The 9615-nt window shown below is 41.9% G+C and overlaps 1 protein-coding gene and 1 long non-coding RNA gene across 3 annotated transcripts; one reads left to right on the top strand and one right to left on the bottom strand.

Annotated features, from left to right (window-relative positions):
• Positions 1-202: 202 nt before the first annotated feature.
• LOC128529252 (uncharacterized) lies at positions 203-1893 on the bottom strand. The gene is made up of 4 exons (XR_008361033.1): positions 1752-1893; positions 871-1488; positions 727-780; positions 203-264 (listed from the first exon to the last, which is right to left on the bottom strand). It is a non-coding gene; the product is annotated as an uncharacterized LOC128529252 (long non-coding RNA).
• A 983-nt stretch (positions 1894-2876) lies between these two features.
• Positions 2877-9200, top strand: zgc:66427 (uncharacterized protein LOC406256 homolog). Of its 2 annotated transcripts, none has more exons than XM_053502644.1 (5): positions 2877-3574; positions 6063-6158; positions 6636-6741; positions 6838-6926; positions 8005-9200. In XM_053502644.1, the coding sequence occupies exons 1-4, from the start codon at positions 3124-3126 to the stop codon at positions 6893-6895; spliced, it is 711 nt and encodes a 236-aa protein (XP_053358619.1). In that variant the 5' UTR covers positions 2877-3123; the 3' UTR covers positions 6896-6926; positions 8005-9200. The 2 variants fall into 2 exon arrangements, with proteins under 2 accessions (XP_053358619.1, XP_053358627.1); XM_053502652.1 differs by having other exon boundaries at positions 2891-3574; positions 6066-6158.
• The last annotated feature ends 415 nt before the right edge of the window (positions 9201-9615 follow it).

The raw sequence follows: 9615 nt of genomic DNA, 5'->3' as shown, positions 1-9615 counted from the left end.
AAACATCATAACATACATTAAAAGAACCATCATATTTATGCATCAGAAAATATAGCAAATGATTACTGTGATAATGAAGAGTGTGGGAAATATTTGACTTACACAAAGAAACCAAAACTTTACTGACTGCACAAATCTAACTGTAAAGTTTGCTATGCTTATTATTTAGTAATAAAACAACAATACAAGAACAACAACAAACCCTATCAGAACATCTGTGTCCAAGTGTTCATCACTAGCTGGTTGGATTATCCTGTAATAGACCTAAAATAAAAACCAACAGCTAAATAACAGGATAAATTATTGCACCATTTTGTAATTTGACATAGCAAATACTCAGTTTGTAAAATGGGACCTTGAGTGAAATCCAGGCAAAAGTCACATGATCGAATTATAAGAGTCTGAGCATCAAGATTTGGCATAACCAGAAAATGACAATAATAGTTGTGTTTATTGCTATAAATGATAGATTATATAATAGATTTTCGGATACAATACTGTTCTTTACATCTGTAGAAAACAGTAAATCACAAAAAAAAGGCTTTAGCTGGGTCTTTATCTTTCACAGATGGGACACAAATTTTAATTCTACTGTATCAGCCTTACCTTTACATGCATTTCGGGAAACACTAGATAAAATCTATAATTCATTTAACATTTAACAAGAAAATTATTAAAATTGTAAGGAAAGTGCATTTAAATTATGCCAGAATCTATAGTACTTACATCAGGAGTTCCTGCATTGATCAATTCAACATGTAACAGAGGGCCATCATTGTCCTGCATATCATATACATTTTAAGTAATTTTCCAAGAAAAATCATAATTTTATATAATTACTATTAAGTAATGGTGGGTGCAGAGTAGTACCATAGCAGGTATGCGGGGTGGCGATGATGGCTGGAAATGTGTTGGTACTATAGCTGGTGTCTGGGCTGGTGATGATTGATGGACATTATGTAGTGCTACAGTTGGTGTCTGGGCTGGTGATGATTGATGGACATTATGTAGTGCTACAGTTGGTGTTTGGGCTGGTGATGATTGATGGACATTATGTAGTGCTACAGTTGGTGTTTGGGCTGGTGATGATTGATGGACATTATGTAGTGCTACATTTGGTAACTGGGATGGTGATGATTCCTGGACATGATGTAGTGCTACAGTTGTTGTCTGGGCTAGTGATGATTGATAGACATTATGTAGTGCTACAGTTGGTGTTTGGGCTGGTGATGATTGATGGACATTATGTAGTGCTACAGTTGGTGTTTGGGCTGGTGATGATTGATGGACATTATGTAGTGCTACAGTTGGTGTTTGGGCTGGTGATGATAACTGGACATTATGTAGTGCTACATTTGATAACTGGGATGGTGATGATTCCTGGACATGATGTAGTGCTACAGTTGTTGTCTGGGCTAGTGATGATGGCTGCAAATGAGATGGTGCTACAGCTGGTGTCTGGGCTGGTGATGATGGAGATGTTGAGTTCTTAAAGAAACAAGATATAACAAGTACCACAGTGTACATAAAATGTACCTAGTCATGCCCAGCTGTGAATATAAAAATCTAAAGTTTGTAATTTAGAATGGTTTAATTTTATTTGTTTTACTTCATTTCATTGATTTTTATTAGGATTAGCACCTACTGTTACTACTGGAACTATAAATACTATTGTTTTCCCTAACTTTACATGTAAATGAAACAGATTAATAATTATTCTGTCCATATATTTTTAAAACGTCAGACCTTACCTGATCGAGCTGAGACAGGTTAACAAAAGGTCATATGTAAATGACTCTGTCCTTGAAAAGCATGCACAGAACTGATCCACTCATTTCAGTTCCATGTTCTAGCGTAGGTTTTACAAGATGTGTGTTCGATGCTCTCAGGATCTCTATTCTTAAACAGAAAATAAAAGATTAATTGCAGAATTTATATAGACCCCACCCACCCTTTTGATATACTTACTCTGTGCTGTTCTGAAGTTTCAATTCATATATGGAACGAATGTGCTCCATGACTTCTTGTGCAGTCCAACTGTTTTGGAATTGGACACCATTTATAATATAGCCATCATTCAAGAGCTGCACTCTTGCCATTCCTCTTGGGACAACAGAGGTCTCAGGGGAGGTCAGAAGACACACTTCTCTACAAAAAGGAGCACCTGCCTTTCTACGGCACCTAAAATATAGAAACTAAAGTTTGAAGTCATATTTTTCTCTCATGCTGTAAAATACTGTACATTATTCTAAAAATAAATGTGGTATTATTATTATAATGAATACTTGCAATAACCAGAAGAACAGGTTAATGTAAATAATTTGCTAGCTGCACAATTTTCTAAGTAATGTTTTACTCTTATATTTACATTTATACAAGAGTATATTGCGATATTGCTTTAGTATATTTATATAGTTTACCTTCTTCTCATGTTAATGGTCCCACGTGAAGCCTCGCCACAGAAGTTCCTTAAGAACTGAAATGCTGGTCTTGTTTGTGGTAAAACTTGAGGATTAAACAGACTTCTAACCTCATTTTCTGTATGTTGTGAAATGTTTCTATTTCCCTCGTCAATTGTATTTAAAATGTCAGGACTGTTTAATATCGTTTCCATGGCGCCTTGTCTTACCTGCTTTGTACTTGCGCATCCCAGCGGGGAATTGTGGGTAAAATATAAATTGATGGTGGGCGGGGCCTATTTCTATCAGAGTCAGCACTGCTCTAGTTGGTCCGCACTAATAAACCTGATCATCTCTGCGCTGTCCGGATCCACTGGGCCGCGCAGATATTTGTTTTGGTTTCGTCCCACTTTTGATGTGTTTGGCTTCCCAGACGAAGGTCTCTTAACCCCTGGATGATGAAGGTGAAGAGGATGAGGATGAAAATGACACCCTGTGGTCACCCGCATGCATCAGCCAATCAGAAAGTCATAACGTGGTGTGGGCGGGGCTTGCTGGAGACAGCGCAGTAATGCTAAGCTAGCGCGAACACAAAGCTAAAACAGAAAGTTTGTGTTTAGTGAGTTATTGTACCATGTAAACGATCGGAAACGTGAAGTCCACCGTGAAGTAAACTCACACACACACACACACACACACACACAGAGCGCCCTGTGTTAGCGTGATGGGGACGAGATCGAGCCGGTTACCGGAGGAGTCTGTGTGCGGGCCGCTGGAGAAGGACGGCGGGGTAAAGCGCGAGTCTTTCCGGCGGATCCGCGGCTCCAGGCCCAGCAGCCTCGCGCTCGATTTCAGCTCCAGCTTCGACCGAGACTCCGAGGCGCCGCAGAGCCGCAGTGAGGAGGGCAGTGACTCGGACACCGGGCGCCGCGTTTCCCCGACGGACGGAGAGAGCGGAAGCGGCCGCAGTGTCGAGCCGGAGACTCCCGGGAGCCCCGAGCGCTTCTCCTCAGAGGAACCCGCGGGCAGTGCGGCGCTCCGGGCCTCCGCCGAGAGACTGGCCGCCCAGCGGAGACACTCATCCGGCAGGAACAGCAGCGCCAGGGCGGCGAGGGTCCGCTCGGCCAGGCCGGTGTCTGAGGCGTGGGTCGGGCTGTACCGAGTCAGACACAGCGGTGTGTTACCCTTCATCTCTCACACACACACTTCATCATCATCATCATTATTATTATTATTATTATAGATTAGCCGCTGTTAGCACAACACCCAGGGTTGCCAGATGTTATACTTTTCTGATTAAAGGTTTTAGCGAATTGTAACTAAATAAGTTATCTGTGATTCTTTACATCAAATTGTCTCATGTTTTATTTTCCATTTTGTAAACTTGTTTAAATGTGAATTACAGATACTGAGTTAAATTAAAGAATTAAATCTGTGTGTCAGGGGTAGTTCAGTGGTTAAGGCATTGGACTACAGTTCGGAAGATCCCAGGTTTAAACCCCACAACCACCCGGTTGTCCCTGTTGGGCCCTTGAGCGCGGCCCTTAACCCTCAACTGCTCAGTATAATAATGAGATAAAGATGTAAGTCTCTCTGAATAAGAGGGTCTGCCAAATGACTAAATGTAAATCTGGCAACCCAGAAGCCCCCCCCCCCCTCGGTCTTGTGTCACGTGACTCCCATAGACGCTACGCAGTGCAACAGATTCGGAGCAGAAGATATGATGCTGAGCCGCTCATCCTGTTTATTATAATATCTCCTTATCTGTAGTGTAATATTTACATCACTGGAACTATAGACTAAATGTGTTTATGTGGACGTGTTGGGGGTCTGTTTATTAAAAATGTAACATTTTAGTTTATTTCTGATCAAAAGAACGAAATGAACTAAATGATTCAGATTCAAAGAACCGAGTCAGTGAAATGATCTAAACTTCCCATCTGTGTGTGTGTGTGTGTGTGTTAGAGACAGTGGGGTTCGGGGTCAGGATGAGACTAAACTGCATTTAGAACAGGAAGTGAGTCTAAATCTGTTAAAGCACTTGGATTACCCATAGTCCCCTGCAGCAGGTATTAACTATTCCCTGTAGAAGTAAAGATAAACTGTGTGTGTGTGTGTGTGTGTACACACTGATTAGCCACAACATTACGACTACCTGTCTGATACTCAGTAGGTCTCTTGTCGCACTGTAACACTGACACACAGTGTGTTCAACTAATTTCTATGGCACCCAGCCTTGACCTTTGACCTTATGGAGCATCCCACAGGAGCTGCAGGTTCGGAGTCGCTCTGACGCTGTCCTCTGACCCTAACCCAGGCTCCCCAGTGTCAGAGTCACTTGGATTCTTGGGCTTGCCTTTTTTTTTCTGCTTCCAACACGGTTAAAACCTCGACTCGCTTCCTAATATATAACAACCACTTCCACACACACGCGGGGAGTGAGCTGGCCTGTCATCTGATCCATTAGAAGATTTAATGTAAATCAGATTGATAAAAAAATGTTAATGCTGTTTATAAAATCAGTCAGAACCTAAAGTGCACTTCACAGGGTGCTCCCTACTCCCTACTCCCTACTTCCTGCTCCGTTTGCAGGGAATGTTGGTGAAGGGAACTTCCCTCAACAAAACTCCACCATTCGGACACCCTGTGAAGTCACCAGCGCAGACGTCACTTCCTCTGTGCGTTACCATGGTAACACTACAGACATTAAATATAGACTATTTATTGAAACAAAAACTGATACCATTATAGACCATACTATTGAAATGTGTTTAACTTGTAAATATATTATAGATTAATTACAATAATAGTTGACTTAAAATGTACAGAGATTTTTTTTACAGATTATTAAGCTATATAATACTAAGGATTTATTGATTGAATTAAAATTATTGTTCAATATGATGTCATCCTCGATAATAATGATAGTATAATAATATAATAATCTATACATCATTTTTTAAACTCCATTTTTTTCACGCTCCAGCGAGACGCAAAGACTGATGGGACAATTTTGCATTCCCTTTTCCAGTGATGTGAAGTCCTGATGTTCACTCGTTCCCTACAACATTTACATTTAGGCATTTGGCAGACGCTCTAATCCAGAAGAAAATAAAAAGTGCTTTGAAGTTTCCGTCACTGGACAGATTCTCTACACCGTTCACAATTTCCCTTCAACTGAACATATTCGCTCTCTGCGGTTTAGAATCACAATTAACATGGCTGAACTAGTGCACTTCACAGGGTACTTAGTACTAAGTGCACTTCAGGCACCTAGTGTGTGTACATGTTTACATATTTAGAACATGCTGGAGCTCAGGAGTGAGATTTAAATTCTGTTTTAGGGTAAAGTTTTATTTCTGTCCTGTAGCACAATAAACCTAAAAGTCCATGCAGAGTAACGATCTTACTGTATATATGTGCTGTCTCACTGTCTCTCTCTCTGTCTCTGTCTCTCTCACTGTCTCTCTCTCTCTCTCTGTCTCTCTCTCTCTGTCTCTCTCTCACTGTCTCTCTCTCTCACTGACTCTCTCTCTCACTGTCTCTCTCTCTCACTGTCTCTCTCTCTCTCACTGTCTCTCTCTCTCTCACTGTCTCTCTCTCTCTCACTGTCTCTCTCTCTCTCACTGTCTCTCTCTCTCTCACTGTCTCTCTCTCTCCTAGCAGTACGCTGTCCGTTCTGCACCAGGACGTTCCCCGGAGGTCGTATTGAGGAGCACCTGCTCACGTGTCTCACGTCTCCCCCTCTGCCTTATAACAGTAAGTGTGTTTCTTCTATTGTTTTATTCAGCTCCGTGTGTGTGAGACAGTGTGTCGTCTCTAACAGTACAGACATGGCAGGTCACCAACACCAAGCTCTGCAATGTCCACACAAGCACAGTAATACAAAATAACACCACAAGAGGGCACTTCATCGTTGTTGCGGTAGATTAGATGTGTGTATAGAAGCAGAATCTGCGAAAACATCACAAAGACGGGAAACGGGTTCGTCTCAAACTCGCGGCTTTCCCGCTCTCAGACACTAGGGGGCGCAACAACACAGAAAACCTCGGAGGTGCCCCCTGTCCATCCATGTGTCAGTGTCCGTGTCCCCGTGTGTGTTGCAGTTTTATTTCTATAAATCTTTTATCAGCAGTTGTTTTCACAAAGTACCTTTACAGAATCAAAATTAAATTATGGAGATGAGTACGAATAAATCAAAATGTGTGTGTGTGTGTGTGTGTGTGTGTCCTCCAGCTGATGTTCTGAGTAAAGACAGTGGTGAGTGTTCAATCTGCCTGGAGGAGCTGCTGCAGGGGGACACCATCGCTCGCCTTGCCTGTCTCTGTGTCTACCACAAAAAGTAATCACACCCACTTCATCTCTGTCTCTCTCTATAAAGAGTAGATGACCTTGTGTCCACAGTGTGTCCTGATTGTCCTCTCCCTCCTGTCTGTAGGTGTATTGACTCATGGAGCTCAGTGAAGCCCTGCTGCCCTGAACATCCTTTTAACTGACCGCGGTTTTCTCTCTGATCGCTGGGCTCAGGTCAGTTCAGGTTTAAACACCACCTTAAACACCACCTTAAACACCACCTTAAACACGCCCAGCACCTCTTAAACACCACCTTAAACACCACCTTAAACACGCCCAGCACCTCTTAAACACCACCTTAAACACCACCTTAAACACCACCTTAAACACGCCCAGCACCTCTTAAACACGCCCCTCAGCAGAACAATTCAATTTTATTTATATAGCGCTTTTAACAACGGTCATTGTCTCAAAGCAGCTTCACAAAATGAAAAGAACATTCAAGTGAGAAAAAATGTGTTTAGATAATAATGAGATGATCAGATCGTCCCTGATGAACAAGCCGAGGGCGACGGTGCTGAGGGAGAAACTCCCTGAGATGGTAATAGGAAGAAACCTTGAGAGGATAGGGCGGAGAAAGAAAGAACAGGATGTGGTTTAGCACATTATGCTAAGAGAGTGAGGCGAGGGTTTGAGATTAGCACTGACTCGAGTTACTGTAAAGAGGAACGTTGTTGCTGCAACTATGGAAATGCAACAATGCACAGATTCCTTCAGAGAGCTGAAGAGAGTTTTAAGAAAAGAAAACTGAAAGTTCAGCTGGAGCGCTTGTGGGGAAAACCTGCTTGATCCCGCGTCCTCACTCCCGCGTCCTCACTCCCGCGTCCTCACTCTCATAATAAAGGTCACTAATTGATGCAGTAACAGAGTACTTTTATTACTTTTAGACTCTCACCCCTTCACTGCGTTCTTAGAGTAAATCCAGTCCATCTGCAGCTCTGGGTGACGATTAATCACAGTGTTTACATGAATAACGAGGAAGTTTTATATCACACTCGTTAAACTCTGATTAATTGCATCACACCATCACATCGTTACAGCAGGCCGAGTCTTACCAATTTTTAGCTGTTTCTCAAGACTCTCTGTAAATCACACACACACACACACACACACACTTTCATGGCTAAGTATATCGTATAAACAAAGCAGTTATTTTAAGGGGACATTGTTGTGGTAGCACGTTACGTTAAATTTTGCAATAGTAAGAGCGTGTGCGTGCGTGTGTGTGTGCGCGTGCGTGTGTGTTTTTCAGGACTCGTGCCGTCAGTGTGCTACAGTGCAGGAGGAGGAGACTGAATCTGAAACGAGTTGCTGTCTGACTTGAGGCTCCTGCAGGACATCACTGTCTCGCAATGAGACTCTAAAACGATTAAACACCTCCTAAAGACGAGCAGAACTGATACACACTCGGAAAGGAAAAAGCCTCGGGATGTGTGTGGATGTGTGTATGTCTTGCTTAAAGATTTCTTTTATGAACTGAAGAAGATTTATTTTATTGTGTGTAAACGCGGCTGCGCTCGAGATAAAAACATCTTCTCGTGTTTTATTAGTGCAGTTCAGACCTGCGGCCACGTCTCATTACACACTTCGGAGGCTTCAGGTTATAGTGACATTTTTGCTGGAGTTTGATTGGCTGTGCCATCGTTGGGGGGTGTGGTGGGGGTCTGGGTTAATGTTTGGGTCAGGGACAGGGGGACGGAGACGTGCGGATGAACGGGACACCGACGTCCTTATGACTTCGCATGGACACAGGAAGTGGACTTCACACACACTCTAAGGAAAAGAAAACGTTTTATTTCCTTTTGACCTTTACCCTCACAGCCAGGCATCTGTTACACACACACACACACACACACACACACACAGGGTTTCCCCGGATCTTTTTCCAATATGACCGTTGGAAACACACATGTTTTTCAAACACATCATTATTATTATTATTATTATTATTATCAGCCTTGCTCTAAATTTTTGCCAAATGTGTTTGTAATTATAATAAACTTTACTTCTGTAGCATTTTTATTGCCAACATGTTAGTGTGTGTTATAGCTTTTCCTGTGTGATGTCATCAGTACGACCATCATCATAACTATTATTTATGGGTGATTTGAGAAAGTATGTGAGAACGTGTGTGTGTGTGTGTGTGTGTGTGTGTGTGTGTGTGTGTGTGTTTACATTCAATCCTGATACACACTTATGTTGGTGATGATGATGTAGTTTACAATGCTGTTTAATCTCAACACCTCATGATTAGATCTGTTTTATATTTACACTGTGTGATGTTACATGTTGGTGTGAGTTTGAAAAATAATTGTCAGTGCGTGCAGACACACACACACACACACTGATTATTTATTGCAGTGTATATCTGTACACCAGTTTCCTTTTGTACGTCTGTAAAGAAAATGGTTTTTGTATGAATTTTTACAATAAAGATGTTTAAGATTGGGTCCTTTTTAGTGTGTGTGTGTGTGTGTGTGTGTGTGTATTAAACACCTACTTGTTATTAATTTTCTAATTTAATACAAAACCTTGTATAGAACATCACTCACTTACTCATGCTATTACCGCTTAATCCTGTATTCAGAGTCACAGGTTGTATAGAACAATGACTCTTGATTTGTTGCTTTAGGCTTCACATCCTCACCACATTTTTACAATAAATAAATAGGTGGCGCTGTCCTCACTGTGAATCCACAAAGACCTGAAGGTAGAGGAAGAGGACATGGAGCGGAGGAAGTGTAAGAGCATGAAGTCCAGTACTTTCTGATGAAGTTTGTGTAACCCAAGCCAACCTGTATGTGGAAAGTCGCTGAGGGAAATAAGGGGAATTGAGAGTGAAATACATGCTGAAGGTCCTTTA

This window comes from Clarias gariepinus, chromosome 1 (genome assembly GCF_024256425.1).
Source record: "Clarias gariepinus isolate MV-2021 ecotype Netherlands chromosome 1, CGAR_prim_01v2, whole genome shotgun sequence".
Lineage (NCBI taxonomy): Eukaryota > Metazoa > Chordata > Actinopteri > Siluriformes > Clariidae > Clarias > Clarias gariepinus.
The sequence above is the reverse complement of the archived record's forward strand: the minus strand, read 5'-3'. Positions and strand labels throughout refer to the sequence as shown.

Excerpts from the sequence above, each read along its gene's own strand:
- zgc:66427 (XM_053502644.1), top strand. The coding sequence starts at position 3,124 with ATGGGGACGAGATCGAGCCGGTTACCGGAGGAGTCTGTGTGCGGGCCG. Across the intron at positions 6,159-6,635 it reads TCCCCCTCTGCCTTATAACA|CTGATGTTCTGAGTAAAGAC; the intron begins GTAAGTGTGTTT and ends TGTGTCCTCCAG. Across the intron at positions 6,742-6,837 it reads CTCTGTGTCTACCACAAAAA|GTGTATTGACTCATGGAGCT; the intron begins GTAATCACACCC and ends TCCTGTCTGTAG.